This window comes from Photinus pyralis, unplaced genomic scaffold, assembly GCF_008802855.1.
Source record: "Photinus pyralis isolate 1611_PpyrPB1 unplaced genomic scaffold, Ppyr1.3 Ppyr1.4_LG7, whole genome shotgun sequence".
Lineage (NCBI taxonomy): Eukaryota > Metazoa > Arthropoda > Insecta > Coleoptera > Lampyridae > Photinus > Photinus pyralis.
In genome coordinates, this window is record NW_022170738.1 from 2,685,521 (window position 1) to 2,712,713 (window position 27,193).

General features: G+C 37.1%; 3 protein-coding genes across 3 annotated transcripts; 2 read left to right on the forward strand and 1 right to left on the reverse strand.

The window, feature by feature from the left end:
* Window positions 1-1,816: 1,816 nt before the first annotated feature.
* On the reverse strand, window positions 1,817-2,719 carry LOC116176533. Its single transcript, XM_031495137.1, has 2 exons — window positions 2,414-2,719; window positions 1,817-2,219 (listed from the first exon to the last, which is right to left on the reverse strand). Exons 1-2 carry the CDS (start codon window positions 2,468-2,470, stop codon window positions 1,881-1,883), a joined length of 396 nt encoding a protein of 131 aa, XP_031350997.1. The 5' UTR covers window positions 2,471-2,719; the 3' UTR covers window positions 1,817-1,880.
* A 2,077-nt stretch (window positions 2,720-4,796) lies between these two features.
* On the forward strand, window positions 4,797-6,999 carry LOC116176771 (probable cytochrome P450 6a23). The gene is made up of 3 exons (XM_031495529.1): window positions 4,797-6,037; window positions 6,085-6,336; window positions 6,391-6,999. The coding sequence occupies exons 1-3, from the start codon at window positions 4,891-4,893 to the stop codon at window positions 6,561-6,563; spliced, it is 1,572 nt and encodes a 523-aa protein (XP_031351389.1). The 5' UTR covers window positions 4,797-4,890; the 3' UTR covers window positions 6,564-6,999.
* Window positions 7,000-20,093: 13,094 nt separating this feature from the next.
* On the forward strand, window positions 20,094-20,836 carry LOC116175478. The gene is made up of 2 exons (XM_031493614.1): window positions 20,094-20,149; window positions 20,204-20,836. The coding sequence occupies exons 1-2, from the start codon at window positions 20,132-20,134 to the stop codon at window positions 20,834-20,836; spliced, it is 651 nt and encodes a 216-aa protein (XP_031349474.1). The 5' UTR covers window positions 20,094-20,131.
* Window positions 20,837-27,193: the final 6,357 nt, after the last annotated feature.

The window sequence follows — 27,193 nt, forward strand, 5'->3', positions numbered from 1 at the left end:
AATCGTAAGTATGTATAAAGCACAATAAGCCATAAATCAAAATGAAAAATTCAGCTTTCATAATGACACTGACGTAACGCAAAAGCAGACACGCACTACAGTGACTCTATACAAGACAGTGGCAAGAATTGAGCCCGTCCGCTATATTTTTCAGAATTTTAGCAGTATGAAATTTCATTTAATTGCTTCCATAAATAAGAAAGTTGGCACTGCACATCCTACACAAAACCAAATTTGGAAAATGGCGCTACATTTGCTTTTATTCCAAGTGGCTATGTATCAAATTTCATTTGAATGTCTCCATAAATAAGAAAGTTGGCACTGCGCATGCGCAAAACCAAATAAGAAAGTTTGCAATCCGGTTTGTAAATGGTCGAGATGCGCCTAGGGCACTGTGAATGCTGATCGATTAGGCTCAACTTTTGGAATTGTGTTTTATATGGCTAAAGCTATGCGCATATTGAATTTCATGCTATTCCGTTCATAACTAACGGAGATATCAAAAGGCCTTTTTTTATTTTTTGGTCTACATTGCCAATTCACCAACTCCGATCTACAAATTTGATAAAGAATCCACCTGCAAAATTTCATCGTATTCGGTCCATTCATTTATGAGTTATCGTGCTAACGGACGGACGGACGGACTCACCGCAAAATTATAAACTCGCTAGGAGCTCGTTAATAAAGTGATTGTGCTTGCATACACAGGAGCGAAGCTTGCAGATTAATTTGACTCAAACACGGGAAAGCCCACTAGGCCCGGATACCGGAAGGATTAACAGATTGAGGGATCTTTCTTGATTCGGTGGGTGGTGCAGGGCCGTTCATAGTTAGCCGAAAAAACGCACGATCGAACGCTTCGCGCGTAATCGCCGTGGTCATACTTGCGAACCTCCGAACGATTTAGCGACGCCCGTTGACCCACCGTCGACGGACGCGTGGGAAAGTCGACCGAACTTGATCGTATAGAGCTACAGTGTCTTCAACGTGTGTACGCGTTTACTCAGAATTTTTACCATCACTCTTTGCTCTTTTGGGCAATTAAAAAATTGCTTTTTTGGAAACCGGCGTGGGAAATGTTTGCATCTCAGTTTCTAAAAACAAAAATGGTATTAATGAGATCTAGTGTACGCCATAATTGGAACATACGCCCATTGGACGTACATTGTAATTATTTTATGGACCGCCTGTTAAATATTCCATAAGAGGGAATAATTGAACGTCCACTGTACGTACACTTTTGCTACATGGACGTCGTAACCTAAAATGGATCAAATGTGGACGTCCAATGTAAGGAACCTCGAGGTTTGAGTACGTTCGCATCAACCTGATAGGACCAATTCCGGTATCGCAAGGAAAAAGATACTTTATTACAAAACATCGAAGCTGACACCGTTGCCCAAGCGTTCCCAGCACTCTGGATCGTCCGACTCGGGTCACCGGTTCCAGCAACCACGGACCAAGGAAGACAATTTGTATCTCGCCTGTTTCAATGGTTACAATATGTAGCAGGTTTCAAAAGAGCCCACACAACGGCACCACCCACAGCCGACATGTGCCACGGAAAACAGGAATAGACAGAAGTTCTACCTGTGTACTTCTATGGATTCAGGCAGCACGAATAGAAGACCTCACGCACAGAATTGGTCTACGGTAAAGGTCTACGGTTACTTGGTGAAGGGTACAGCTCCAGAGGTACTTCGATAAACTAAGATTCACATTGCATGGTTGAAGGGGTATTTGTATGTGAATATTAAGACTGGAAAGATTCGTAGTCCTTTGATTATGGCTTTTGTTATTCAAGTGTGAAGCTAAATCTAACAAGGCAACGAAGATATTTATTGCAAAAACGTTCAAGCTATGACATAATTGGTCGTACATCATTCAGAAACCGCTTCTACAGTACATAAGAGGAGTTCATATGCTTGCTCACAAAGACGCTTTTCTGTTTCGACTTTATCTTCACATTTCTTTGCCGCTTCTAAATTTCCAAAACTAAACTTTTTTGCCAATTCTTCAACATTGACGTGTCCTTCCGCGTCAATAACACCAGCCTCGTTGTACAAACATTTCATGTAACAATAAAACTTCTGATCTTTGGGAAATTCTAAGTACTTCATCCTATCTGCGTAAACAGGATCAACGTTTGACTCCAATTTGCATTTCTCAACGTGCGGTTGGATCGCGTTTTCCCACTTTTCTATCTTTTCGGGGCTCACCTGAAGCAAAATAAAAAAACTGTACATCGAAACTGTACACTTAGGTATTTGAATTATCCCAGATCAGAGGCGAACAATTGAATTATATGAAAGGTTGTCAATTATCATCTTCATCTGGATTACAAATGGTAATGCTAAATGATGAAAAATTAGCGACTTACTTAATCTTAGGTTTAATTTGTTATGGTACTTACATTTATGGCAGCGGTCATTGAGACCAACAGCAGGGTGAATAGGACAATGCACTTCATTTTTGATGCTCTTTATTCACGTTTCGAATGGTATATGGAAATTTTCCAATTGTTAACTTATATACTTACGTATTCCTTAAATAGCATCAAAGTTATGAAACACCTAATGAAAAATATGGCCTATCTGTAAGTGTATGACCTTTGTGGCTTTTAAAAATGATTAATTTGTTGAAGTATCTTGTATTTGCCTAATTAATACATTTCTTTGAATAATAACTGACTTATGTACGCAAGCACAATACCTTTGGACGGTATAGGAATGAGAGAACGCCTTTCGGTGCGGTCGCACTAATGGTTGTTTGCAACGACAAATGTAATCAAGGTTAAAGTTGACATCTTTTAATATTCATGGTACCTATAGTAGTGGTGTCATATTGACGTTGTTACTAGTCAAGCTTCCTTTTATTTATTTTTTGTGAATAGGGAATATGCATGTGGTTTAAATTTACTTGATTCTTTCTCCAGCAAATATTTATTGTCCTGACATTATACTTAAACCATTAGTTTCTTATTTAGTTTGTTTTTAATTGCTAAAAATGGTAATTCAAAAGTGCAAAATAAGCGAACGAAATTCAAATTTGCGAAAGGCTTCACTATTGGACGAATGAAAATGACGTCAAATGCCACGCGATCGCATTTGTTGTGTCATATTCATAAGTGCTTAGTGCAGTCAAATTTCAGTTTGGGCAGATTGAGCTTGGGTGTTGTCATTTCACTCAACGAAATCAAGTGTCTTCTATGTAAAAAGATCCCCTGAATCCGAAAACCATAGTCCCCCTAGCCGAAAACTCCCGGAATAGGTATAATGTTATGTATAAACAAAAAACGATGAAAAAATGGCAAGATGTCGTTTCTTTTCGCATTTGACTTCAATTATCTCGTTAACTATTACTCTAAAGGAAAAAATGAAGAGAAATGAATTGGTTTAGAATTGAATTTTCTATAAGATACAATGGGTATGAAACGTTCATTTTCAAATGTTATTGTTTTTTTATGGAAAAATATAAAAAAGCAATCCCGAAGATGATCAATTGGTTATTACTATGTAAAATTCATCCGATCATTTTGAAAATCCGTATTTGGTGACTTCTTTTGATAACAAAACAATATGACAAACCCGATCACCGTAAATTTGATAGTTATTGCATAATTAAATAAACAAATTTACAAAACGATACTTGGTCTTTTAGACTGGGCGACTCCCAGAGCGTTCTACATTTGTTTCCAGATGGTGGAATCCTAAGACAACCATTTCCAAAAATTGTCCCGATGATTCTTGCAAATTGATGGACGTTACCTTTTGGTAGGTAAAGTTCCTGGAAGCGAATTTTAGAGGAGCAAATACCCCAGGGCCTTTATTCTTGAGTTCATAGGACTAGAATTAGTGAGAGAAAGAGGACGGAATTTTCTCGTAAAACTAAATAACCTCTTCTTGATTAGTTTTTAGGGAGAAATCCGCCCTCTTTCTCTCACTAATGCTATTCCTATGAACTCAATAATAAGGGCCTAGGTGTGATGAGAATAAACATTGTAGATGATTTAATAACTTTCATTTAATATAACATTTTACCCTATGATGAACCGTTTTCAATACACAAGCGAAAAACTCAAAAAATTGTAGCTCCCCCACCCCCACACCTCGGCTCGCCACCTAGGCATTAGTATGTTCATTACTTAAGCACTCTGAATTTTCGATATCATTCCATTTGAAGTTTTAGAACAATTTTAATGTTTGCTGTGTTCGTGATGAGTATTTCCTTTGATTTCGTCCTTATTATGTGGCCAACCAGTGATTCAGAGTTTTCTCCTCTATGTTGTTACCGTTTTGGACTTGGCCGAATATGTTTTCAACCCTCAGTCATGTGGGTGTACCATGCTCCTAAAGCTCGCTGCCGTTCCCGTTGTCATGTTCTTGCTTGATAGTTTTGCCTATACTGCATTCCTCCTCTTCACTTCCGTCCAGTCTGGTTCTATTGTTTTAGCCTAAAATTTTAAGGAGGGTAAGAAATAAGAACCATTTTGCTCAAAGGTAAAGAAAGAACACATATAGAAACATATACAAATGGAATGTATAGAATTTAGGAAAAATCCAAACTACTGGTTTGATCATCGATGACTGGCTTTAGCATATGGTGTTTATGTACTAATTTTAGTACCTAATCCAGGTACCAAATACTCCACGCGATATGGAAACGTAGCTATAATATGAATAATAATAAATCACTGAATATACATGTTTGCAACAATGTTAATTTCTAGACATTCTTTTCTGTGCAAATGGGCTGAATATTTTACTCATATTCGCATGTAATCTGTATGTTATATTATGTCACGTCGCAGTAGCTGAGTTACTACGGTGCAAGACGTAGCTCATATATAAACTCAAACCTTGAAACAGAACAGTGATTTCCTAGGTTACGATGGCGGTCATACTTGCATACCTTTGTTTAAGCGTGGTGGTGATGCTACTTGTTCTACTTACTTTTCTGTTATCGTATAGTGTAGTAGCTCACCGGTATTGGAAAAGTAACGGTGTATTCAGTTTGGAACCTCAGTTATTTTTCGGAAATGCTAAAAGTGTTGTACTACAAAAAGAAGGAATGGGAATGGGTATGAAACACTTTTATGATACGTTAAAAAGGAATGGACTGGCATTTGGGGGATATTACTTTTTGACACGCCCGATTTTGGTGTTAGCGGACATGAAGCTCATTAAAGATGTGCTCACCACCGATTTCTCCCATTTTGTTGACCATCCGTTTTACATTGATGAAGAAAAAGACCCACTAAGCGCTAATCTATACTCTCTTCAGGGCGAAAAATGGAAAACTCGCAGATCGAAGCTAGCTCCCGCGTTCAGCGCAGGAAGACTCAAGATTATGTTCGAAACAATTGCGAAATGCTGCAATCAGTTAACGGTCGTTATAGACGAAAGTGCGGGTCGTGGAAACGCGATTGATATAATGGATATTATCGCAAACATGGGCGTCGATATGATCGGATCGTGCGCGTTTGGCTTAGACTGCAACAGTTTCAAGAATACCAACAACAAATTCAAACACTTTGGTCTCCAATTTCTGCACAACACGTCAAAGTGGAGAGCGTTCGTGTTTATGCTGCTATTTATGTTCCCCGATCTTTCTAAGAAATTGAAACTGACTTTAAATAACAAAGAAATGACAGATTTCTTTTTGCAACTTGTTCGCGATGTTGCCCAGCATCGAGAAGAGAATAATATTTCTCGGAAAGATTTTATGCACTCCCTTCTCCAAATTAAGAACAATGTGGAGATATCCGAAACCAGTTTAGGTAGTGTAATGCCTTCTGTTCGACAAGAAGAAGATGGTGCCACTATCGCGGAAATTGCCGGGCATTGCTTTTCGTTTTTTGTTGCCGGTTTTGAGCCATTCTCTACAACAACCAGTTTCTGTCTTTACGAATTATCGCTAAACACAACACTACAAGATAATCTTCGGAAGGAAATTAACTCCGTTTTGGACGCCCATGAAGGAAAACTCACTTACGACGCAGTCATGGACATGGGTCTCTTAGATCGATGCCTAAAAGGTAAGTCATTTGTCCAAGTCGGATGTTACAAAATTCGCTTATTCCAGAAACTTTAAGAAAACACTCGCCTGCCACAAGTCACATAAGGCTATGCACCAAACCATACAAGATCCCAAATTCCAACCTCACGCTGCCCATAGGAACGACGGTGTTGATTCCAGCTTACGGTCTTCATATGGACCCAAAGTACTATCCTAATCCAGAAATATTTGACCCCGACAGATTTTCGGAGGAGAATCTGGCGAAGCGACCCGCGGAGTCTTGGATGCCATTTGGACTGGGCCCACGGCAGTGTGTTTGTAAATGATACCGGTAACTTTAATTTTAACAGCAATTAATTTCACATATTTTAGCTTACCTGTTTGGATTACTGGAAATGAAGGCCGGATTAGTTACTTTATTAAAACGCTACCGTTTTTCGTTACATCCTTCAACGAAAACTCCAATAACTATGTGTCCTAAGAATCCTGTAATGTACCCATCATCTACCATATATTTATCTGCGGAAAACATCTCGATTATTTAAATTTTAAATAGTAGACTGTTTTGTTTTACAATAAGTAGGTAAATTATAAGGTACTTAGTAGTACTTATAGGTGCATTTCACACATAAAAAGTTCCCAAGGTTGCACAGAAGGCGCACTTTGAGCTGAAGTTTATGTGTTTTTTGTTTCATATTTGCCTTGAATGTTGGAATTTCCCGAAACACTAGCTAAGTAGATTACGCGTTTGCTGTTTACAACCCTTTCGTTTCGCTTTTAGTTTAAGTGGAAGGGGATTTTCTAGACAATATCATAACAACGTCGCCGAAGTAACTTAATTCTAAATATTTCAATTTGAAGCAAGGTCAAAATGAAACAATCTTTACACAAAAATCTGTTTCCAGCTAAAACTGCCACTTAAAAATTACAAATTTTACTAATTTCTTCGCTCCCCCGTCTCAATAAAGAACGTACCTAATAGTGGAACGCTTTCGATATATCTTTCGCACATTCAGACCTTATTTCTATACAAGTACTTGAAAGTGGGCAGCAGAAAGGCGTTTTGCTTGCTATTGCAGCCTACAATTAAATGCTTGGATTGCCTACCTCATCCTCAGTTTCAGTGACCTCCACTTCGCTGATTTTTAGATAGGTTAATCTGAGTTGGAATGGAATAGACGCCGTTCTCCTGAAGCAGTGCAGCTAATATTAAAGATTCCTTATTTACTAACGTCAGCATTAAATTGTTTCACATATAGTGAACAATAATAGGAAGTGAGAAAAATGACGCTACTTTGATAATCTATCGTTTTGCTTATTTGAATTCTATAGCGCATTGTCCTCTTAATAGCTTTAGGAAATTCTAGATTCCAGTAAGTCGCAGAAAAATTACGCAGCCCTGCACATTATAAACCTCGTTATAAACAGTACAATTTCCGTGTGTGGGCTTCTTAAGGACATCCTAATTTTTCTTGCACTCTGGGAGTACAGCGCTCTTGATTGACTTTTAAAGCAAAATTGTTGACTTAGACGTCATATTGGAAGGTGTTAATGATTTAATAACCTAATAGTGGGGATTAATCTGTAAGAAAAATGTTAACGCATTCGGTTGGTTCTGAGTCACTGGGTTATTCACTGCGTGATTCAGGTTCACAGTGTTGACTTTAAGGGTCAAGCCGCGAGAGAACTCGTTGCTCAATTATTTAGATGGAATTCGTAATGGAAAATTTCGTTCGAGCTTTACCAGACCGAAAGTTGCATATTACGGGCATCATAAAACAAATTGTGAATTCCGGTATTTTTCTTACTTACGGAATCGCGATCGCGATCTCCGTAAAAGTTGTACAGAAACAAAAAAGGAGTACCTATAAGTGAATGAACGCAGTTCCTTTGCATAAATACACTCAAGTGCTATGAAAAGTTTCCGCCTATTAGTCTGTAGTTAATTTACATCGATCTCCACATTCCAATTAACAATGTAACCATTAAATGAGTTGCAGAAACCCGTTCCACTGAGCTGGACCCCTTTCTCAAAAGAGGCGCTCTTAATTAACTTGAAACTTGACGCCGGTCCCGTATTTTTCGGACGTCGGGGATAGGCGTAATTAATTAAAAAGGTTTTAATTTGTTTGAACGTATCGAAGATATAAGATACGGGATTGAAGTTCAAGTTGTCCCTACCCGAAATGGCCGGTTAAATAAATAGAAAATGCACTATGAAATAGAATCTTTTTGCCTTTTGCATTCTCACCAGTTACGTTGTGTAAGTACCGAAATTTTGAGCTTTGCCGTGAATTTAGTTTTGCAACCGTACCGTATCTTTTGGCTTTTGCACTTTCGCCAGTTACACTACCTGCGTTTCTCGTTATTATGTAAATTACATATAACTTATTTAAAAACAAGGAAAACCAAGATATTTCTAAAAGTATCAGAGATAGGTATAGGGCATAGGGCAATATTATCAAAAGTTGAAGATTTTTGGAGGACCTAAAAGATGACAGAAAAATATACAGGGTGTTCCATTCAAAAAAGTGTGGTTAATATGAAGTTTTGTAACTTTGGACCTAAAAAACACGGGTTCCATTAAAAAATTTACCATTTTGGTGCCGTACTTTGTCAGCGCACCCTGTATAATTCCAAATATTTTTTAAAAGTGAGAATATTTAACCATATCATAATATAAAAGCACTCTATCGAAAAATCTTATCTTCAAGGCATTAGATTACTCCGCGCAATCATTGACTCACCCTGTACACACATGAAAATGAAATGGCTAGCGTATTAGTGCCATTATAGCAAAATCGCCAAACACAAACACCCTATGTATAGCTATCATTACACCGTGTATATTTAATTTCAGATATACCGACATACACGATTCAATTTGATCTCGTCTTTACAAAATGGTCGACCAGTTAACGACCTTTTGGCACCAGAAAAATCGATTACAAATACCCTGTATATAATTATCATTACACTCTGTATATTTAAAACGACACAGTCAATCACAGTAAAAAATTTAAATTCCCCGCAGAAATTCAAACTGAACTTAAAAATAGCTGACAACCGGAAATTCAAAAATTCAAACTTACCGCTACAAAATGGCCGACATCCGGAAATTAAAAAAATAAAATCAAACTTACCGCCACAAAATGCCGCAGCCAATCAGAACGCAGCATTGTGCCGTCAGAGAAAAGATAATCAGGCTTTTACTACTAATGTATCTTGAAAGTTTAGAAGAGAAGTCACTATTTGCAAAACTAGTTGTTAACCAGTTTAAAGAAACGCGAGTTTCAAGAAAGCAATACCCACAGTGTGAAAACTTATAGTATTGGAACCATTTGATGTTAAAAATAATGTGTTAGATATCACCTGCTCAATAGGTACACTGCCGCAACACATAACTTTTTTCAAAAAATGTTCTAAGAGATGTTGTAGGGTACATTGACACAAGCCGTGGCCATTTTATGATGTACTGAACCACACATATGTGATGACCTGAAAAACAAAAAATGTAATACGGACCCATCTACTAGAATTAACATACATTTAATAATTTACCTATACAAGTTAATAGTAGTAATATACTTTCGCGTTTTACATTTTAGTTAATATGCTTTTTTACTTTAACACCTACAAAATTGTAATTTTTTTTATTTTATAAAAATGTACCTATGTATAAACTGCATCCGTCAATTTATTTTTAAATAAATTAAACAAATATAGCAAACGAGCTCCTGGGTATGGCTATAGAATGTGCAAAACCAAATTTTAAACCTGATGTTAGTTTTGCTTTTATTTAAAGTGTGTATGTATGAAATTTCATTTAATTGCTTCCATAAATAAGAAAGTTGGCACTGCACATCCTACACAAAACCAAATTTGGAAAATGGCGCTACATTTGCTTTTATTCCAAGTGGCTATGTATCAAATTTTATTTAAATCCCTCCAAATAAAGTAAACACGTTTTTTACCACGAATATCCAAAAATTATCGAATACCAGGAATAACGATGGAAATCCACAAAACTCATATCTAAGTAATATACACACTGGTACCTTACCGATATTCTCATTTGAACCAATCTCTTGTATTAAAGTTAGAGATATTATTACATCATTATCAAACACACACAGACAAGACACCTATGGTCTAAATATTCAATTAATCAAGCTTGTTATTGATATAATTATAATACCATTAACAAAATTACTGAATATGAGCCTACGGGAAGCAAAGTTTCCAAGTGCCTTAAAACAAGCCCTGATTGTACCAATACACAAGAAGGGCAATAAGAACGATTTAAATAATTACAGGCCAGTAGCACTTCTGCCAGTCTTTTCTAAGATATTTGTAAAAGCGCTTTGCTTACAAATAGCCGAATTTTTTGAAATTAATAATATTCTTAACAGTAAACAATATGGTTTTAGAAAACAATATAGTACACAAAGTGCTATTATTGATTTTACTGAAAATGCTTTACGTTGCTTTGAGGAGGGGAAATACATGGTGTCTACTTTTTGCGACTTGAGTAAGGCATTTGATAGTGTCAAGCATGAAATCTTAATACAGAAACTCAGAAAATACAATTTTGACGGTAAAAGTATAGGTCTAATACAATCCTATCTCGAAGGTAGATCACAGTCTGTCAAAATTAATGGACAAAAATCAGACTCTTTGAGGATCAATGTGGGTGTTCTTCAGGGGTCCGTTTTGGGCCCTATCCTTTTTTTAATTTACCTAAACGACCTTTCTCTTAATGTAAATGCTGATTTCAGATTTTATGCTGATGATACCACAATAAGCTGCGAAGGTTATATACTGGAGCACACGTTAGAAACAAATAACATATTGCTCGAAAAAACTGAAAAATGGTTTAACGCGAATCAACTGTCTCTCAACATGGCAAAAACGTACACCTTGATAAATTCCTTGCGCCCCATAACACGCAGTACAGACACACATAGCGTACAATTTTTAGGTGTTACTATCGACGCACATTTAAAATGGGATCACCAAGTTAATACAGTGGCTCAAAAACTAGCCAAAAATATATATATCTTAAAAGTGTTGCAACATGAGGTATCTAGTAAGGTACTGCAATCTGTTTATTTTGCTCTCTGTCATTCTGTAATGTCTTATTCTGTACTTGCATGGGGTCACGCAGCAGATAGTCATAGGGTATTTAGTCTACAGAGAAGAGCGGTAAGAATTCTAGGTCATGTCGGATACAGAGATAACTGTAGAGATTTGTTTAAAAAATTCGAAATCCTTACTTTTCCGTCACTATATATTTTAGAATGCGTTCTATATGTACATACCAGGAAAGACCAGTACTTACAACATAGAGATCTACACTCTCATGACACCCGATCAAAAAATAAGTTGTACACAAACCAATACCGACTAACAAGAACCCTAAACAGTCATTGTCGGCAATATATTAATTATTATAATCATCTTCCCGACAAAATAACAACTTTGAAGTATGATAACTTCAAACGTACAGTAAAGAAGTGGCTAATCGGAAAAGCATTCTTCTCTACCAGAGAATTTTTAGAGTCTAAATGTTTTGTTTAAGTGTGTTATATCTGATTGTTATCTCTTGCTTATTGTGACGTGTGTAAATACTTTATGTATATTCAACACAAATAAAAAATATGAATATGAAAATTAAGAAAGTTGGCACTGCGCATGCGCAAATCCAAATTTTGAAACAGATGTTATATTTGATTTTATTCCAAGTGGTTATGTATGAAATTTCATTTAAATCCCTCCATAAATATGAAAATTGGCACTGCGCATGCGTAAAACGAAATTTTGAAACAGGCGTTAAATTTGGTTTTATTCCAAGTGGTTATGTATCAAATTTTCTTTAAATGCCTCCATAAATAAGAAAGTTGGCACTGCGCATGCGCAAAACCAAATTTAGAAACTGGTGTTAAATTTGCTTTTATTCCGAGTGGCTATATATGTATCAAATTTAATTTAAATACCTGGTCGAGATGCGCAAAGTGAATGCTGATCGATTAGGCTCAAGTTTTGGAATTGTGTTTTAAATGGCTAAAGCTATGCGCATATTGAATTTTATGCCATTCGGTTCATAACTAACGGAGATGTCGAAAGGGCCTACTTTATTTTTTTGTCTACATTGTCAATTCACGAACTCCGATCTACAAATTTGATAAAGAATCCACCTGCAAAATTTCATCGTAATCGGTCCATTCGTTTATGAGTTATCGTGCTAACGGACGGACGAACGGACAGACGGACAGACACCGCAACATTATAAACTCGCTTGGAGTTCGTTAATAAAGCGCTATGTATTTTTCTGTTATGTGTGTACATCATAGAGGTTTATTATTATTATTAATTGATTAATAAATGTCATTAAATTTATTATTGTAGATTGTATTAATTACGCCCGTCTGTGTATCTCGGTACAGAATTATATTTGTGAGTACTCAATAGGGACATAATTATAATATAACAGTATAACGTAGCGTACAAAACGTTTTGTTTCAATAACTAGCAAAGAGCCAACAACTGTATTGTTGTGTGTTGCGTATAAATCAGAAAGTTCTTTTCCTGAAAGTCGTACCATCAAGCGTCCGTTCTCAAAGGAGTCCTTTAGGGAGGTGTGCGTATATAAAAACGACGTGCGTTTTGCACTCCATCCTCTTAGATAGAATCAAATAGATGATGTTCTTCAGGGTTAAGCTAGTCTTCATACTGATGGGTTATCAAATTGATTTGGTACTGCATACAGCCTCCTTTTCGTTGTTATTTGCATTATATTCGCCAACGTTCTGAAATTCGAAAAGGGCGAATTATACCTACGCAAAATATAGGTGAAAGGTAATATTTAGCTACTGAATATATGATTTTGGTGTGAAATTACAACTGCTTCGGCGATTCAAGAGGAGAAAGTGGGCATGCTTCACTCAAAATCTGCGCAATAACAGACAATTTATGATTTGTGACTTGGTAATAACGTAATAATTACCGTAGTTTGTAGAGCGTTACAATACATCGCGGGTGGTTTTGGATGGCCCATTTACTTTTCATACGAGAACTTAAGTCCAAGTTTTTTGTATAATATAATTTGTACAAGATTACAAAGTAAGAACTTATAAGTAATGTGAACTACTTTAATTAGGATAACCAACTACATAGTTGAAAGGAACTAAATGTAGATGCTGAGATGGCATTGGTGCAGGTGGCGAGGAATATTTCATGATGAGCCGCTGCATCTGTTTGACATTGTCCAAATAATTTATAAACTTGTCTTCGTTTTCAAGACTTGGAACATTTGCACCAACCGTTCCTCCCCCATATAAGCCCGCGTTTACTTGTGTCTGTGCCTCTCCTTTGTCACCATACTTGATGAAGTAAACTTCTGGCTTAGCCGGCCTTGGTCCAACACTTGCAGGGATCGTGATGTAGCTGTCTTCGGGCTGCCTACTTAAAATATAAACAATCGTTCTGTCGTGACTGGAAGGTGCCGGTGGTACAACGACTTCGGGAACAAATTTGTAATGGGGTGCTTTTATAAAAATAATTCTAGTACTTTTTACGGGTTTTGGTGGTGCTTTGAATACGTATTGCGGGGGCGGTTGGGCTTGCTCCTCGGGGGCTTCGTAGAAATACAAATGTTTCATTGGTGGTAAAGGACCACTGTTGCTGTTTTGATTATAGAAGTCATTGTCGCCTGTCGGTAAGTATTTCCTACTTCCTCTTTCCGGTCGAGCAGTAACTATTGTTACTACGACCAAAGTAACCTACACAAACAAAATTACTTAATTTACAAGAAATGATACACTCACCCAAGGGATTTTCATATCGTATAACGAATGGCTTGTGAAGAAAAGTAGGATAATTCCGAATGGATCCTTTATATTAACTTCACTCCCACTAAATTTTATCAGGCGCTAGAAAAGAGGCATACGCTGAAAGAAACGAAATGAAAGCAGAAGTGCTTTAAATATTCATTTGCATAACGTTACGCATATTTGTTTCATTACAAATGGTAATGTTCAATTTCATTTAATAGAGAAGAGCCAAATAAATCATTTTCCCATTTAAACGCACATTAAAAATCTTGGAATTTAGAAAAAAAAATGTGCAATTTTGTTGAGCTTCGCAAGGTTTATAACGGCAATAGCAAGTGCGCGCACCCACCATTTTATTTAAACTATGACACAAGATCAAATTAGATTTGGTACGTTAATTCAAAATCATTCTGTATGAAACTAAATTCGTCGTCGTTATCGGGCTGATACTAACATTTGAGTAATCCCAAAATCTATGAATACTGAATACCTACTCTTAAACAAGATGCGAAACAAAACCAAGTATCATTTTGAGCACCTTTAACCGCCAAGCTTGCCCTGTTAGTCCGACCAGATCCGAGCCGAGTACTGTTCCCCGGGACGAACCGACCTAGGTTTTTCATTTGACATGTTCCGAAAAACCCAAAATATTCTTTTCCTTTCACTGCTCAAATTCCGGGGTGAAACTCAACAAATATAATGTGACGGTCCGCTTATTAGCACAGTGGAGGAAAAGTTGAACAAATAAAAAGATATATTAGACCCATAATGATATAAACCTTTTCTTTAGAAGGAATTTACAGGCATTACGTATGTCATAATATCGCCGGTGACAGGAAAATCAAAACATGTTTATTACAAATCCGTATATAAGACAATTTCTTCCAAAAAAGTCGTTATACCACATTCGATAGTAAGCTAAGAAAATGCCGAGATACATACTTCATAAATATTAACTGGCGTATTTAATGCAACCTTCGGAACGACCATCCATTCCAGCGAGTGCTAAACAGTAAACTATCTCTTCCACATCCGCAGTTATAATTGCAATCAAAGGTGGAATTACAAGGAAAAATGAAATTCAAAAGCAGCTGGGAAGGGTAAGGTTTAAATTGTCTCAAATCTGCAACGATTCCTAGCATCAATTACTCACTTTAATCTGCGTTCAACATCGTTTCTCTTTTCAACAGAAAATAAGATAATTAGGAGCACATTTCAACTTAAAAATTACGCTAAAATAAGTCATTTATATCTGTATGCTGCTTTTTAAGTACGCCACCGTCTTTAAAGTAACGTCTGTCTCTTACGACCTTACACCATGCGTTTGTTGTTCAACTAATTTCAGTTTTACTTGAACTCGACTAGTAATTCAAAAATGAACATCAAGCCGCATGAGAGATTATTATTATTATGGGAAATAAAATTTTAAACAACTTTCATATAGAAAAATTTTGTATACATTAGATAATTACCGAGATATATACTACTATACTCCGTACATAATGGACACACTGTATATCGTTGAAAAGGCCGAAAAATGCTCTATTTAACAACTTATGAAATGCAGGTTTGTGCCATTTTCTCAGAAAATGCAATAGACTTGAAAATTATTTTTCGCCACTAATTTCTGCGTGAAAACGTGCAAAAGTCTTATTAGTGAAACTCTCGGCTTTTGAAGAAGGAAGTTTATCCGCACAAAACAATAGCATGATTCCATTCGACCCCGAAAAAGACACATATTTTCCCATTACAGCATTAAAAGATTCCAAGACCCAAATTCAGTTCACGATAAATAAGCCACCCTGTGTTTAATCTCGGTATGAGATTAAGATAGTTTTGGGGTAGATTGTAAGGCGGCACCCGTCACTGTGCCAAATTGTAGACTTGGAACCTTACACCCCAAATGAGTAAGAACAGCCTAAGCTATAATACTGGTTTATTCATAATATTTACACGTTTATATACAAAATTATTGTCCTAGTTCTACCATTTGTTTACCTAGCTCAGCGATACTATTATTCTATTATTTGCATTTTCATGCCTTACTCAATTGACCTGCTTTATATCTATGCATAATAATGATGTCTTAATACCTACTTATTACATGAATTACTTAATTAATATTGTTTAATTTTAGATTAATCTGTGATTGAACACCCTGTATACAGCGACAAAAATTTATTTGAGTAGGTTTTATAAAAATGCAATTCAATGCGGGCTTTTATCTATACTTTTTAGCATGAGCATCACAGTCCCCGAATGAGATGCTGGTAATATAAATTACTGTGTGTAAAGATCCCGGCCAAAGTGAACCACACACCAAACACCTCAAACCAAAAATTCCAGATTCAAAGCAAACAATGGTCACGGTCAAATTACATAAACTCCAAAAGGATCTCTTACCAAATTTTGAAAACACTTGAAATGAACTTTGGGCACAGGTGAACAAAATTAATCATAATGAAGCATGAGACACTTATCTGAATCGTTACAGGGTTCGAACAAACACACGATTTCCATGATTTCACATAATAAAGACACCCCGCATATGCGTTCGGTTACAAATAAAAACAAAATCAATAAATCTTAGATTACTTACAGTTTTCGGTTACAAACCCCAATAAAAATGCGGGCACACAAAACACTAATTGCGAAAAGAAACAACACACTTAACCAAGACGTAACGCACAAAACTTGCTCTTCTGAATTTCTTTACCCAGAGACAGGTTGCAGAAACGTTGATTGAACTAACTGGCTGAACGCAAATACACGAACAATGAACCGAATGGCTGTTTGTACGTTAACTGTTAACGTTGGTGGCAACTTTAATGAAAACTGCTATTCCCAGCTGCTACGCAAATTTCTTTAAGACTTTAAGAGTTAACTCGAGCTTGGCTCGACTTTGATTATCATGCACTGACTTCTCTTTGACGAATCAACGTATTTGTTTTAACGAAGGAAGGCAAACACTTTGTCACCAATTTTAACGTAGACACGCGCATCTTCTCAAATTTCAAAGGACCACAACTCGGCCTCTAACTTGGCAAAACGTTTCTTATAAACGAACCGCAACTCGGTCTCGAACTTGGAAAATGGCTTCTTTTAAACGAATCATAACTCGGTCCCGAACTTGACCAAAAGACTTCTTTTAAACGAACCGCAACTTGGCCTCGTACGAAAAGGCCTCGATCTTCTACCGCCTTCAGTATTTAAACGGACTTCCCTCGAAATTTATTACCCAATTATCGAGGCCTGGCTACTCGATAACCAATCAACACCTTGCTACAGGACGCTTTCTATGTTACGTACGCAAAGTTTACCTGGAATCGAAAAAAACAATTTCCTACGAAAATGAACAGGTTTTTTTCCGATTAAAAGGCATCCATTAGATAATTACATTAACCTTTTATAAAATAAAAGAAACCCAATAAATCAAATTTGAACTGTCACAAATGTATTAACAAAACAAGTTTCAAGAGGTACGGCATGATTTACAAAGCGATAGAAAAGAGCGACAATACAAAAAGTAATTGGTGAGGGGTGAGCACTAATTAACTGCTGACTAAATGCTTCAATTCGAAATTTAGTGCTCTATTCTTAGAGCTACAAGGTTCTACTAGCTACTTACACGGGGTGTAACAATTAACTATGTCATTAAAAAGTTTAGATTGGGGAGGGGACAACAAATATAGATGATAAATATATATTGAAATTGAAAAAGTTACGGCAATGGCTAAATTTGCGTTTCCTTTTTAAATTTTTCTCAACAACCATGACATATAGTAAGATGGAATTAACGGCTTTGGTAACGTTTTTGTGTTTTTTCTTTTAGATTTTGTAAAAATTTTCAACGCGCACTACATTAGATACGAAAAAATCAGACTTCAACGAAATGTGGTACCTTTGAACATGGCCTTTGTAACGAATGATCGCTTTTTTGATTGTGTATTTCATTCAACATAGGGAAATTTACAAATAAACCGCTTCCTATTAAACGTGAACGAAAGTATGTCTAGGGCTAAGAGTGATAAACCTATATAAGCGCTGGCTCGACCGTGTTGCCAGTTCTAAGAACCGCTGTGACGGATAGGTAGAGGGGGTTTAAAACGTATAGAGTTGTGTGTAAAAAAATATCACGAGGGCTCGTCAGTATTGCCGAGTGCCGTTTCGACTGCGAACGTAAGATAATACAATTATGACTGAAAAATTTTATCCCCAAACCAAACTAATATGTTCAAACAAGGATGATGTAAAGAGAAATAGAACTAGTATTACACGTGGTCACTCGCGACCGACGAAAGCGCATTTTCTCTGCACAGAATCGGTAATAACTCGGGAAGAAAGTTTCAAACAATATTTTGTTGTTAGGCACAACGAAAAAGCTTAAACTGGAAGATTAGTAGTGATACAGGCCGACAGACAAACAGACAAAGCGCGGACAATACCGTTCATTTTCTTTTTGGAAAATGTACTAACTAGATCGACTCTTTATTAAACCCGTCCATATTCGGCCTAATGGTCATACAAAATTTAAAAGATTCAGAAAATTCGGCATAAATGAAATAGAAATCACGAGATTGAATTTTTTAACAAACTAGCTGATGAAAATGAAAGCGAGAAGGAAAATGCACTATGTCACGGTGAATACAAGAAGACAGTAGCTAATATTCTAGAAATCAAGTGAGACATCGGGGCGCCGCCAATCGCCATCGAGGTACCATCAAGTCGATAAAAGATTAGTTACCGGCGATAAGGGATTTAGGGGGATGTGATTCAGACTTTCCATATGTATAATATGATATACCGAATCGAAATTTTTCTAGAAGATTTTTGTTTGTTACATACGCAAATTGAATCTAAGGCTTTGCATCGAAGGCAAAGTGATAGTAGTGAAGTGTTATAAATCTGTTATCAATTTACGTGTTATAAATGTGAGTACAAATACGTGATAAATAATAATAAACTGTTATAAATACATCAATAATTATTTCACATAATGTAAATCATGTAATTAAATCTACATTACAATATAAACGATAGGGCAATTAATATACCAAGAGACAAATCGCCATTAGGTAGAAGATGCATCAACCAAAGAAACTTAAAATGGGGCAAAAACCAATGCCTAATAATGGTAACAGAGCTTTTCAATTGCTAATTCTAATTATTCAATGATTTGGAGTTTGGACGCCACTATTCTTGCCGATGTGCGACTTATTCACGTAGCATGTTTAGTTGCTGATTTCAATACCTTGTTTAACGTAATCCTCAAAATTGGCTTGGTTTGCATAGGGTCGCAAATTTCCGGTGAAAAAAGTTTTGTGCGAGTACCTAATCAGTGGGTTGTTTTGGTGTCACATATACAAAATATACAGCATTGTTGTTTTTTTATAGCACTTCCACCCTTGGATATCCAAACGTTGAAAGAAGGGCAGTAAATAAATGTAAAAAAAAATTGCCATATGATTTTAATCAGTTGTTTGTTCTAACCCTAAATTAAGCTGGTATTTTTTGTTAGAAACAACAGGTAACGTCAAACTTCCACTAATTTGTGGTTTAACGTGTACATCCCTTGTTTGCAAGACAACATGACTGTTTACTTATGCAGTCTTTTAAAACTGTTATAAAATATACGTTGAGCAAATTAATGCAGAAATAGAAACAAATTATTAATTACTTATGTCTGCAATGCGCTATAGTTCGACGTCGGACGTCGGTAGCCATTGAACTACCTATCCATGTATAAGTTTTTGACTGAGAAGGTTCCTATGAAACTATCACTATCCATACTAACGGTAAAAGATCAGCTCTGAATGTGGTTTTGAAATGTCGCATTCATTGTTTCTGCAAAATGGAAATAAATCGACGGAATGCTTCCAAGGGTAATCTACATAGCCACCCATCGGATGATTTCATCTTGTTAAACTGAAACTCCCAATTAAAGTAACTTCAAAGCTTTAGCAACAATTACATAAACGAACTTTCACTAAGACGCATTTAAGTTGGTCGTCAGCGATGCTACGCTTATTTAATATGGACCCACATTTTTCCTTTCGGTTGCTTTAAGGTATGCTAAGTACCGTTGAGAAATACTTACATATATTATCTTTGTACTCGTACTATAAGCAATTTTTATAACCAAGCCTAGGATTTTATTATTGTTATGGCAATTTACACATTCGGCGTTAAATTTTGGTGGAGGGGTACTTGTATAAATATTTAAAAAAAATAATTGATGGACACAGTTGGTTTTTGGTCTTCTACTAAAACTGCCTACAAAAATGAAGGTATTGATTGTGGTAAGTAGCACAGTATTTTCTTCTTAGATTTTTTACAACTCGTTCGTTTTGAAGGTTGCCTTGTCGTTAGTAGCTGTCGCTAATTGCCGACCCGATGTATCCCATTTAATACCTACTGGTAGTTATTTGCCGGTAGCGCCACCTTCTGGCAATTATTTACCGAGCGATTCGCCTTATGGATCAGACAAAGACGAAAAGCACGTATACTTTTATGGTTCCGATGAGGATCATTACGTGCGGTTCAAGGTTAACGTCGTACCAGCATCGCATAAGAACACCAAGATCATCTTCGTAAAAGCACCTGGATTTGGAATCGTTCCAGAAGTCGTCGCACCTCCATCACAAGCAGAAGACAAGACCTTGGTGTACGTATTGGTAAAGAAACCGCAAGATGGATCCATCAGCATTCCAACTGGTCTCGGCGTCAAGCAAGAGAAACCCCAAGTGTTCTTCATCAAATACAACAGCAAGCAAGATGCCGCGTCCCAAGTAAGCGCCGGTGCACAAGGACAACAAGTTGGGCATAGCGTTCCGGATTTGGGTAGTGAAAGCGCATTCGTAGGTACTTTGGGCAACGGCGCCCAAGCTAACGGACACTCGGGTGGTGGATACCCATCGGGAGGACCAAGCAACGGACAAACTGAAGTAAATATTCTTCCCGATGATAATCATAGCGGACCATATTAAACATCAATAATTGTATCCACACCAATTAATAGCATTGTATATAGTTAGTATAAATTTTAATAGATCAATTACAAAATCTCTCATAGAGAATAATTACGAGGATTCATCGCGACAAGATGTAAATTCTTCTTATTCTTATTATTCTTGGTGGTTCCGTAGGATTTTCTTCTGCATATACGTATTTGGGTATTACTACTGTAAATAATTCGGATGCGGTTAAGTATGATTAAGTAGAGGCACAGATATACGTTATATACCTATCTGTTTGTACTACAATTATACACACGGATGAAGTACAATTATCATGATTTTCTGCTCAGCGGTACGAAACATTTTCTCTCAGTTTGGTTTTCGGCGTGGTAAACAGGTATCAAAGTAGGATTGATCCTAAAACAGTAAGTAATTTGCTGCATTATATTACTAATGAACTGGACCTCATCATCGATATCATCTTCCGGTGTGTTCCATACCTCAGGAACACTTCCTGGCACATACTGCAGCCGTGCTTCTAGTCAGAATGAACACCTCAACCCATTTTGCGGCTACATCTACTACAAGCTATTCCCACTTTGGGTCCCCTGGGGCAGTCCAATTAAATCTACCGAATTTACTTCGAGTACCTGTGAAGACGCGGAAGTTTGAAGCAGTCCTACAGGCTTCAAATTAGTGGCGTTATATCATTCTACTGCCTCTCTCTACATGTCTCCGCCCCTATGGTTGACATGTCCCTGGAATGTAAATTATTCCTATGTTCAGCACTTGAATTCTGAGTGTCCACCGGGAAATTTTCCCGGTTGGGGTTTTCACAGAGAAAAGCCACTGCAAATATTGCAAACGCCTCTCGTTCAACATACATTATCAAACAAATTACGCAACAAATCGATCCGTAACGTTGCGTTGGCGTTGCACAATTGTATCATTCATACACTTTCGGCCGGAATTATAAAGCCTATTTAACTATGTTGTCAGGCTGACAATGTTGTTAAAGCATATTGTGCTTGGATGTTTTTTGAAAGATTAATACACTCCATTAATGTTCGACCAATCAGCTCGGTGATTATTTCAAATTCGACGATTTTTTATCTGATTAAAAGCTAGGTAGCCTTTTATCAGCGATTAAACAGTAGGTATAACTTTTTATCAGCGATAATAATTTTATTTTTTATTTATTATCCCCCTCTTGTTCTGGGTGCTTTTTAGAGGTGCCTCTGCAGAAGGTCTTAAGTTAGTAAATATTGTGGTTGTGAAATTTACTGTTTTGTATTAATCTCCCTAAAATACACTCGATGTTGGTTTGAAATCAGGATAATTTTATTTTTAATTCACTCAAATTTTGTTGCCTCCTGGAAAAAACTCGCGATCAAAACCATATAAGATAAAATCGTGATTTTATCACACTTTTGATCTCTAGTTTCTTCCATTGCAACAAATCTTTCGTATAGACATAAAATTATCCGATTAAAAATCAAGCTGTTGTATATTTACCCCCGAATAATATCATTCTTTGCAAATACATCCAATCACATGCTTCAACAACATTGTTAATAAACAACATAGTTAAGTATGGTTTGTAATACCGGCCGTTAGTGTATGTTCGACAGTAGAATAGTTTCTTTCAGCGGGAGCTAATAGCCTGCTTGCAGATTCTATGAAGTGCCCTTCCCCTGCATTAGATCTGCGCCAAGAGCACAGTTGCTGGCATCCGTGAGCAGTAGGTACGGATTGTTTGGAATGGCTCGAGCCAACACCGGAGCGGACGATAGTTTCTCCCTTAACGTCTCGTGCTCTGCTTCACGAAACGTAACAGCAGAGTGTTTCTTAAGTATGTTAGTAATTGTTAATAAACTTCCTATACCAGGAGCATGTTTGAACAACATTCTGAATCTGATCGTCTAAGTGTTGTTCAAAGGTTTCCGAAACCACTAGACTATCGCCAAAGTACAAGAATACTCCGCGATCGTCCAAACACGCACGAAACCGGTCCATCAAACGAACAAACGTCGAATTCCACAGTTCGAAACGCATCCTCGAAAATTGGAAAGTTCCGTAGGGTGTAGTGTTTTATGTCGGTGCTCGCTGGTAACCGGCACTCCGTCGGATATCCCTCCCCTCGACCTCTGCGTGTTCCTTTAGCAAAGATTCTCGTTGACTGGATTCCAGATTTGGGTATTAGAAAGGTCACATTCGGATCATCAGCACTTCTGAGCTACTTTTGTCTCGACTCCAGAGTCATAAATGTTGTGGGCATGCACCGATTTTGAAGGCGATCATCGATCATGGTGATCAAAACCTCTTCTAGTTTTATGATTCCATCTGCATATACCAATCGGGCGGAAAGCTTTTTAATTTCGCATCCCATCAACTTCAGAGTTCCGTACAAAGGGCTTCCGGCGATGCTGGTTTGTGTACCAGGATCCGTGATTCCGACGCCATCAATACCTGCAATGTTGACTTCCAAAAGCGGCCATCCACGGCGGTGGATCGCAACTCCCTCTGTAGAAACGCCATAGAAGTTCATGGCCTTGACTCCAGCATTGCTCGATATTCAACCCTCCGGCGACTTACGATCCCTCGGGCTCTGTCACCCTCGGCATAAATATCGCTTTAATGCCCTTGATACATAAATAACTATAATAAGATTTTTCTTCAATGGTGCTGTTAATTATCACACCAAAAATGTACTTTGTACACTTGCTAGTGCCATGTCAACCATTTCGCAATAATCGTTGTCATAAATTACCTTTTTGCAGTGTGTTTACACACCATTATACAGTTAGGAATGCATTGGGACTACAAATTGTGTTAAATTATGTGAACCCACAATTTTAATTCGATTTTTAATTTTTTTAATTCCCACACATTACAATTCACCAACTTGATTTAGTTTTGTTGTTGATTTTAAATGAATGTTTTATTTTCGCAAAGCGGGTTGATAATAGTTATTTATTATACAAGACGATAAAGGGATATTTTAACCATTGAGTGACTTTGACAAGATGGTTAGTTTTCCTTTATCGTCGTGTATAATACAAAACTTTAATTTATAGCAGACGCCATATAAATCATTATAAAGCTTACGACAATTCTGAATTTAATTTAGAGACATCAAAAATAGCAAGCTTTGGTTCAGCTGGCGCGATCGTGGCCATAGAAACAGAATTGTCATATACTCTGAACGTCATATCGTGTATAGAAATAAGAATGACAGATGTCATTAGAATACACACTCATCTGTTTTACTTTATCTACCCTTACGGTTAAAGTGATCACTTTATCTATCCTTACGGTTAAAGAACAGCTTAGCCTACTAATTCAAACCTATTAAAATATCAATTTAACGTATGCTATAAAATAAATATGAATAATCTCGCGCCTAGTCGAGGTCGGCGGTAGCCACGGATTGGCGGGTCGTTCTCGGTAGCCTCGCGGATAAACGCAACTGAAGAAACGGCAGTGAGAAATTGGTCGGGTCCAGCAGATGGCGGCGGTCATTTCGGCAAAACTAAAACAAAACTACGGCAGACTCCCTGGCGGGTGCGAAAGCAAACAACACAAATCGGCGGAAGCGGTGGAGAAGGAATTGCGGGAAAGCAAACAGTATTACCTCCTTCTACTTAGTGAAACGGAAAATAAAAAGCTCATCTTGAAGTTAAGGAATGGTAGCCAAAAAAGTTGCTAAAAGCCAAATTCAATGAATACGGGTAACTTATTGCAAAAGCACAAAATGTACTAGGCAAAAATGCAAAAGTTAAGCTCAAAATGTCGGTACTTACGAAACATAGCGGCGAAAATGCAAAAACAAACATGTACAAATTCATAGCGCGCTTTCAATGTATCGATACGTCCATTTCGAGTAGAGAGTATCTGGAATCCCATTTTATACGCTTATACCTTACATACTCCTACATTCAACTAAATTTTTCCTTTCCTCGATATCGAAAAAATATGGGACAACTTGCAAACATCTGGAAAAACTAGAACACATCACAGTGGCACGTTTCCCGACTGTGTCTGATAACGTTCACTCCAACTCATTAAGATTGATTGTCACTAATTTTGCTCACTCGATTTGCCGGACGGAAGTTTCGAAAAACGGAATTCTAATTTGCACCGATTGTTTTTCAGAATTTAAGTGCAATCGACGAGGTCAAGATATCACCTGCGAAAACTGCAACCTTAAATGCTCCTTTTAAATTTACGATAGAAAACAATACCTGCTAATAATGGCGTATCGTGTCTGAAATTCTAAAACATTAACTTGCCTTCTTCTCTGGGAAAAGAGCTTTCGGCGGCTGTAAAAATAGTTTAAATATTCCTACCGAAACGGGCGTTATCGGCTGTAAAATAAACAATTAAACACAAATGAAAACACAACTCCTCGTCTCCTAGAGCAAATAAGTAAATTCCGAAGCTACAATTTTTAGTAACAAAGCGGTCAGCTTAATCCGCTTTTAGATACAGGGTGTTCAGCATGTCTGGTCGACTTTACAAATATACGGTGTGGTCATAATTTTGGGGTATGAACGGGTGCTTCCTTACATTGTATACCGATAGCGTGTTAATCAGGATGTCGTGGGACACACAGTCAAGCGCTTTAGATAAGTCGATGATAGCTGCTACTGAGTGACTTCAATTTTCCAAGCATTCTAAGGTATTATTTTGTAAATTTTGAAACGCTATAAAATTTTCTTCCTACTGATTCTGCTTGAAACACTTCTACAATTTCTTAAACATTCTATAACGTTTCCAATATTGTTTGCACACCTTTAATTATTTACAAAGTTTCCTACATATTTCCTAAAAATTTCTTAAACATTTTCAACACTTCTGATACATTACCGGCATCGATATTTCTGCAAATTTCTCAACCTTTCATAACGAACTGAACCGTGCGTTTCAGTTCCACCTTTTAATTACTATTAGGTACTTATAAATGTAAAGATGACAATCTTTCATAAAGTCTTTACTGCATTAATCCCATCCGACGTTATGACATGGTTCGCACTACATTAGTCATCGATCTACAAGTACAAAGATCAAACATTTGATATTATAGAAAAAAAGAGAAATTATATGCAAATAATAGAAGACACCTACCGCTCTAACAATAAAATTATTATAACATCTTTAGAAACTGAAATTTCAAGTGCACTTTAATTATTCATTATATGGCCAAATCTACTACCAAACTACATGAAGAACGTGTCATATACTTTAAATGCTAAAATTACCGGAACAGTTCCTTCCTTTCGAATTTTATGATAATTTAAGATAAAGAAAACTTCGTCTATATAAACCGTTATTGTCTGTAACGTAAAATAGTGATCTACTACCTCTCGTGTGTACAATATGAAGGGTTTAATTGTGGTAAGTTGAGCAACATTTGAACCTATGAGCTGTTTTAACTTTTGTGCTCCTCCAGATTACACTGTCGTTAGTAGCGGTCGCTAAATCTCGGCCAGATGTATCCCATTTAGGACCTTCTCGAAGTTACTTGCCATTGGGAAATGTTCCCGGTCCATACCCAAGCGCACAATCAGAAGATCAGAGCCATGTTTACTTCTACGCCAGTTCCGACGGTGATTATTACTCAAAGTTGAAAATTAACCTCGTGCCCGCATCTCAGAAGAACACCAAAATTATATTCATCAAAGCGCCATCGCATCAAGGCGTAATTCCAGAAGTTATCGCTCCACCATCGCTCTCCGAAGACAAAACGTTAGTTTACGTACTAGTTAAGAACCCCCAGGACGAATCTGTTACCGTACCCGTCGGTCTAGGAACTAAACAGATGAAACCGGAAGTATACTTTATCAAATACAACAATAGAAACGACGCTGAGCCTCAAATTAAATCGGGTGTTCATGGCCAACAAGTAGGATCGAGCGTTCCAGACGTTGGAAGTGAATCTGCTTTTGTAGGAGGTTTGGATTCTGGAAGTCGCGATTTTGCGAAAGACGGCGAGACCAAAGGATACCCCACCGGTATGGAGGAATCTTCAGTTCTAGTCGATCCTGGTAGCTTGTATGGACCTCCAGATGAAAGTGGACCGTATTTATAAACATACATTGCTGGGATTACCATCTGGTACTAGCATAATATTTATTGTAACGAGGCCAGCATTTTTATGCAAATTTAAGTGATAAAATAAGAATAATTAGGTATTATATCGCGTGATCATTTTTATTTTATTTTCTTTTGTCGTAAGAATGATTGGGCCCTTAAAATTAGTCCGTCCGGCCGTTTGCACGATAAGTCAAAATGGTTTGATGTACAAAGCTCAAATTAAAAGACAGTCAGGCAGTGGCACATAAATAGCTTGGGGAAAAAGTGATTAAATTTTGAGCTTCGTGGGTT

Bases quoted from the DNA above. Each gene is read 5' to 3' on its own strand.
- LOC116176533 (XM_031495137.1), bottom strand. From the start codon at position 2,470: ATGAAGTGCATTGTCCTATTCACCCTGCTGTTGGTCTCAATGACCGCT. The intron at 2,220-2,413 runs GTAAGTACCATA...ATTTTGCTTCAG, and splicing joins CAATGACCGCTGCCATAAAT to GTGAGCCCCGAAAAGATAGA.
- LOC116176771 (XM_031495529.1), top strand. From the start codon at position 4,891: ATGGCGGTCATACTTGCATACCTTTGTTTAAGCGTGGTGGTGATGCTA. The intron at 6,038-6,084 runs GTAAGTCATTTG...CGCTTATTCCAG, and splicing joins CTTAGATCGATGCCTAAAAG to AAACTTTAAGAAAACACTCG. The intron at 6,337-6,390 runs GTAAATGATACC...CACATATTTTAG, and splicing joins GGGCCCACGGCAGTGTGTTT to CTTACCTGTTTGGATTACTG.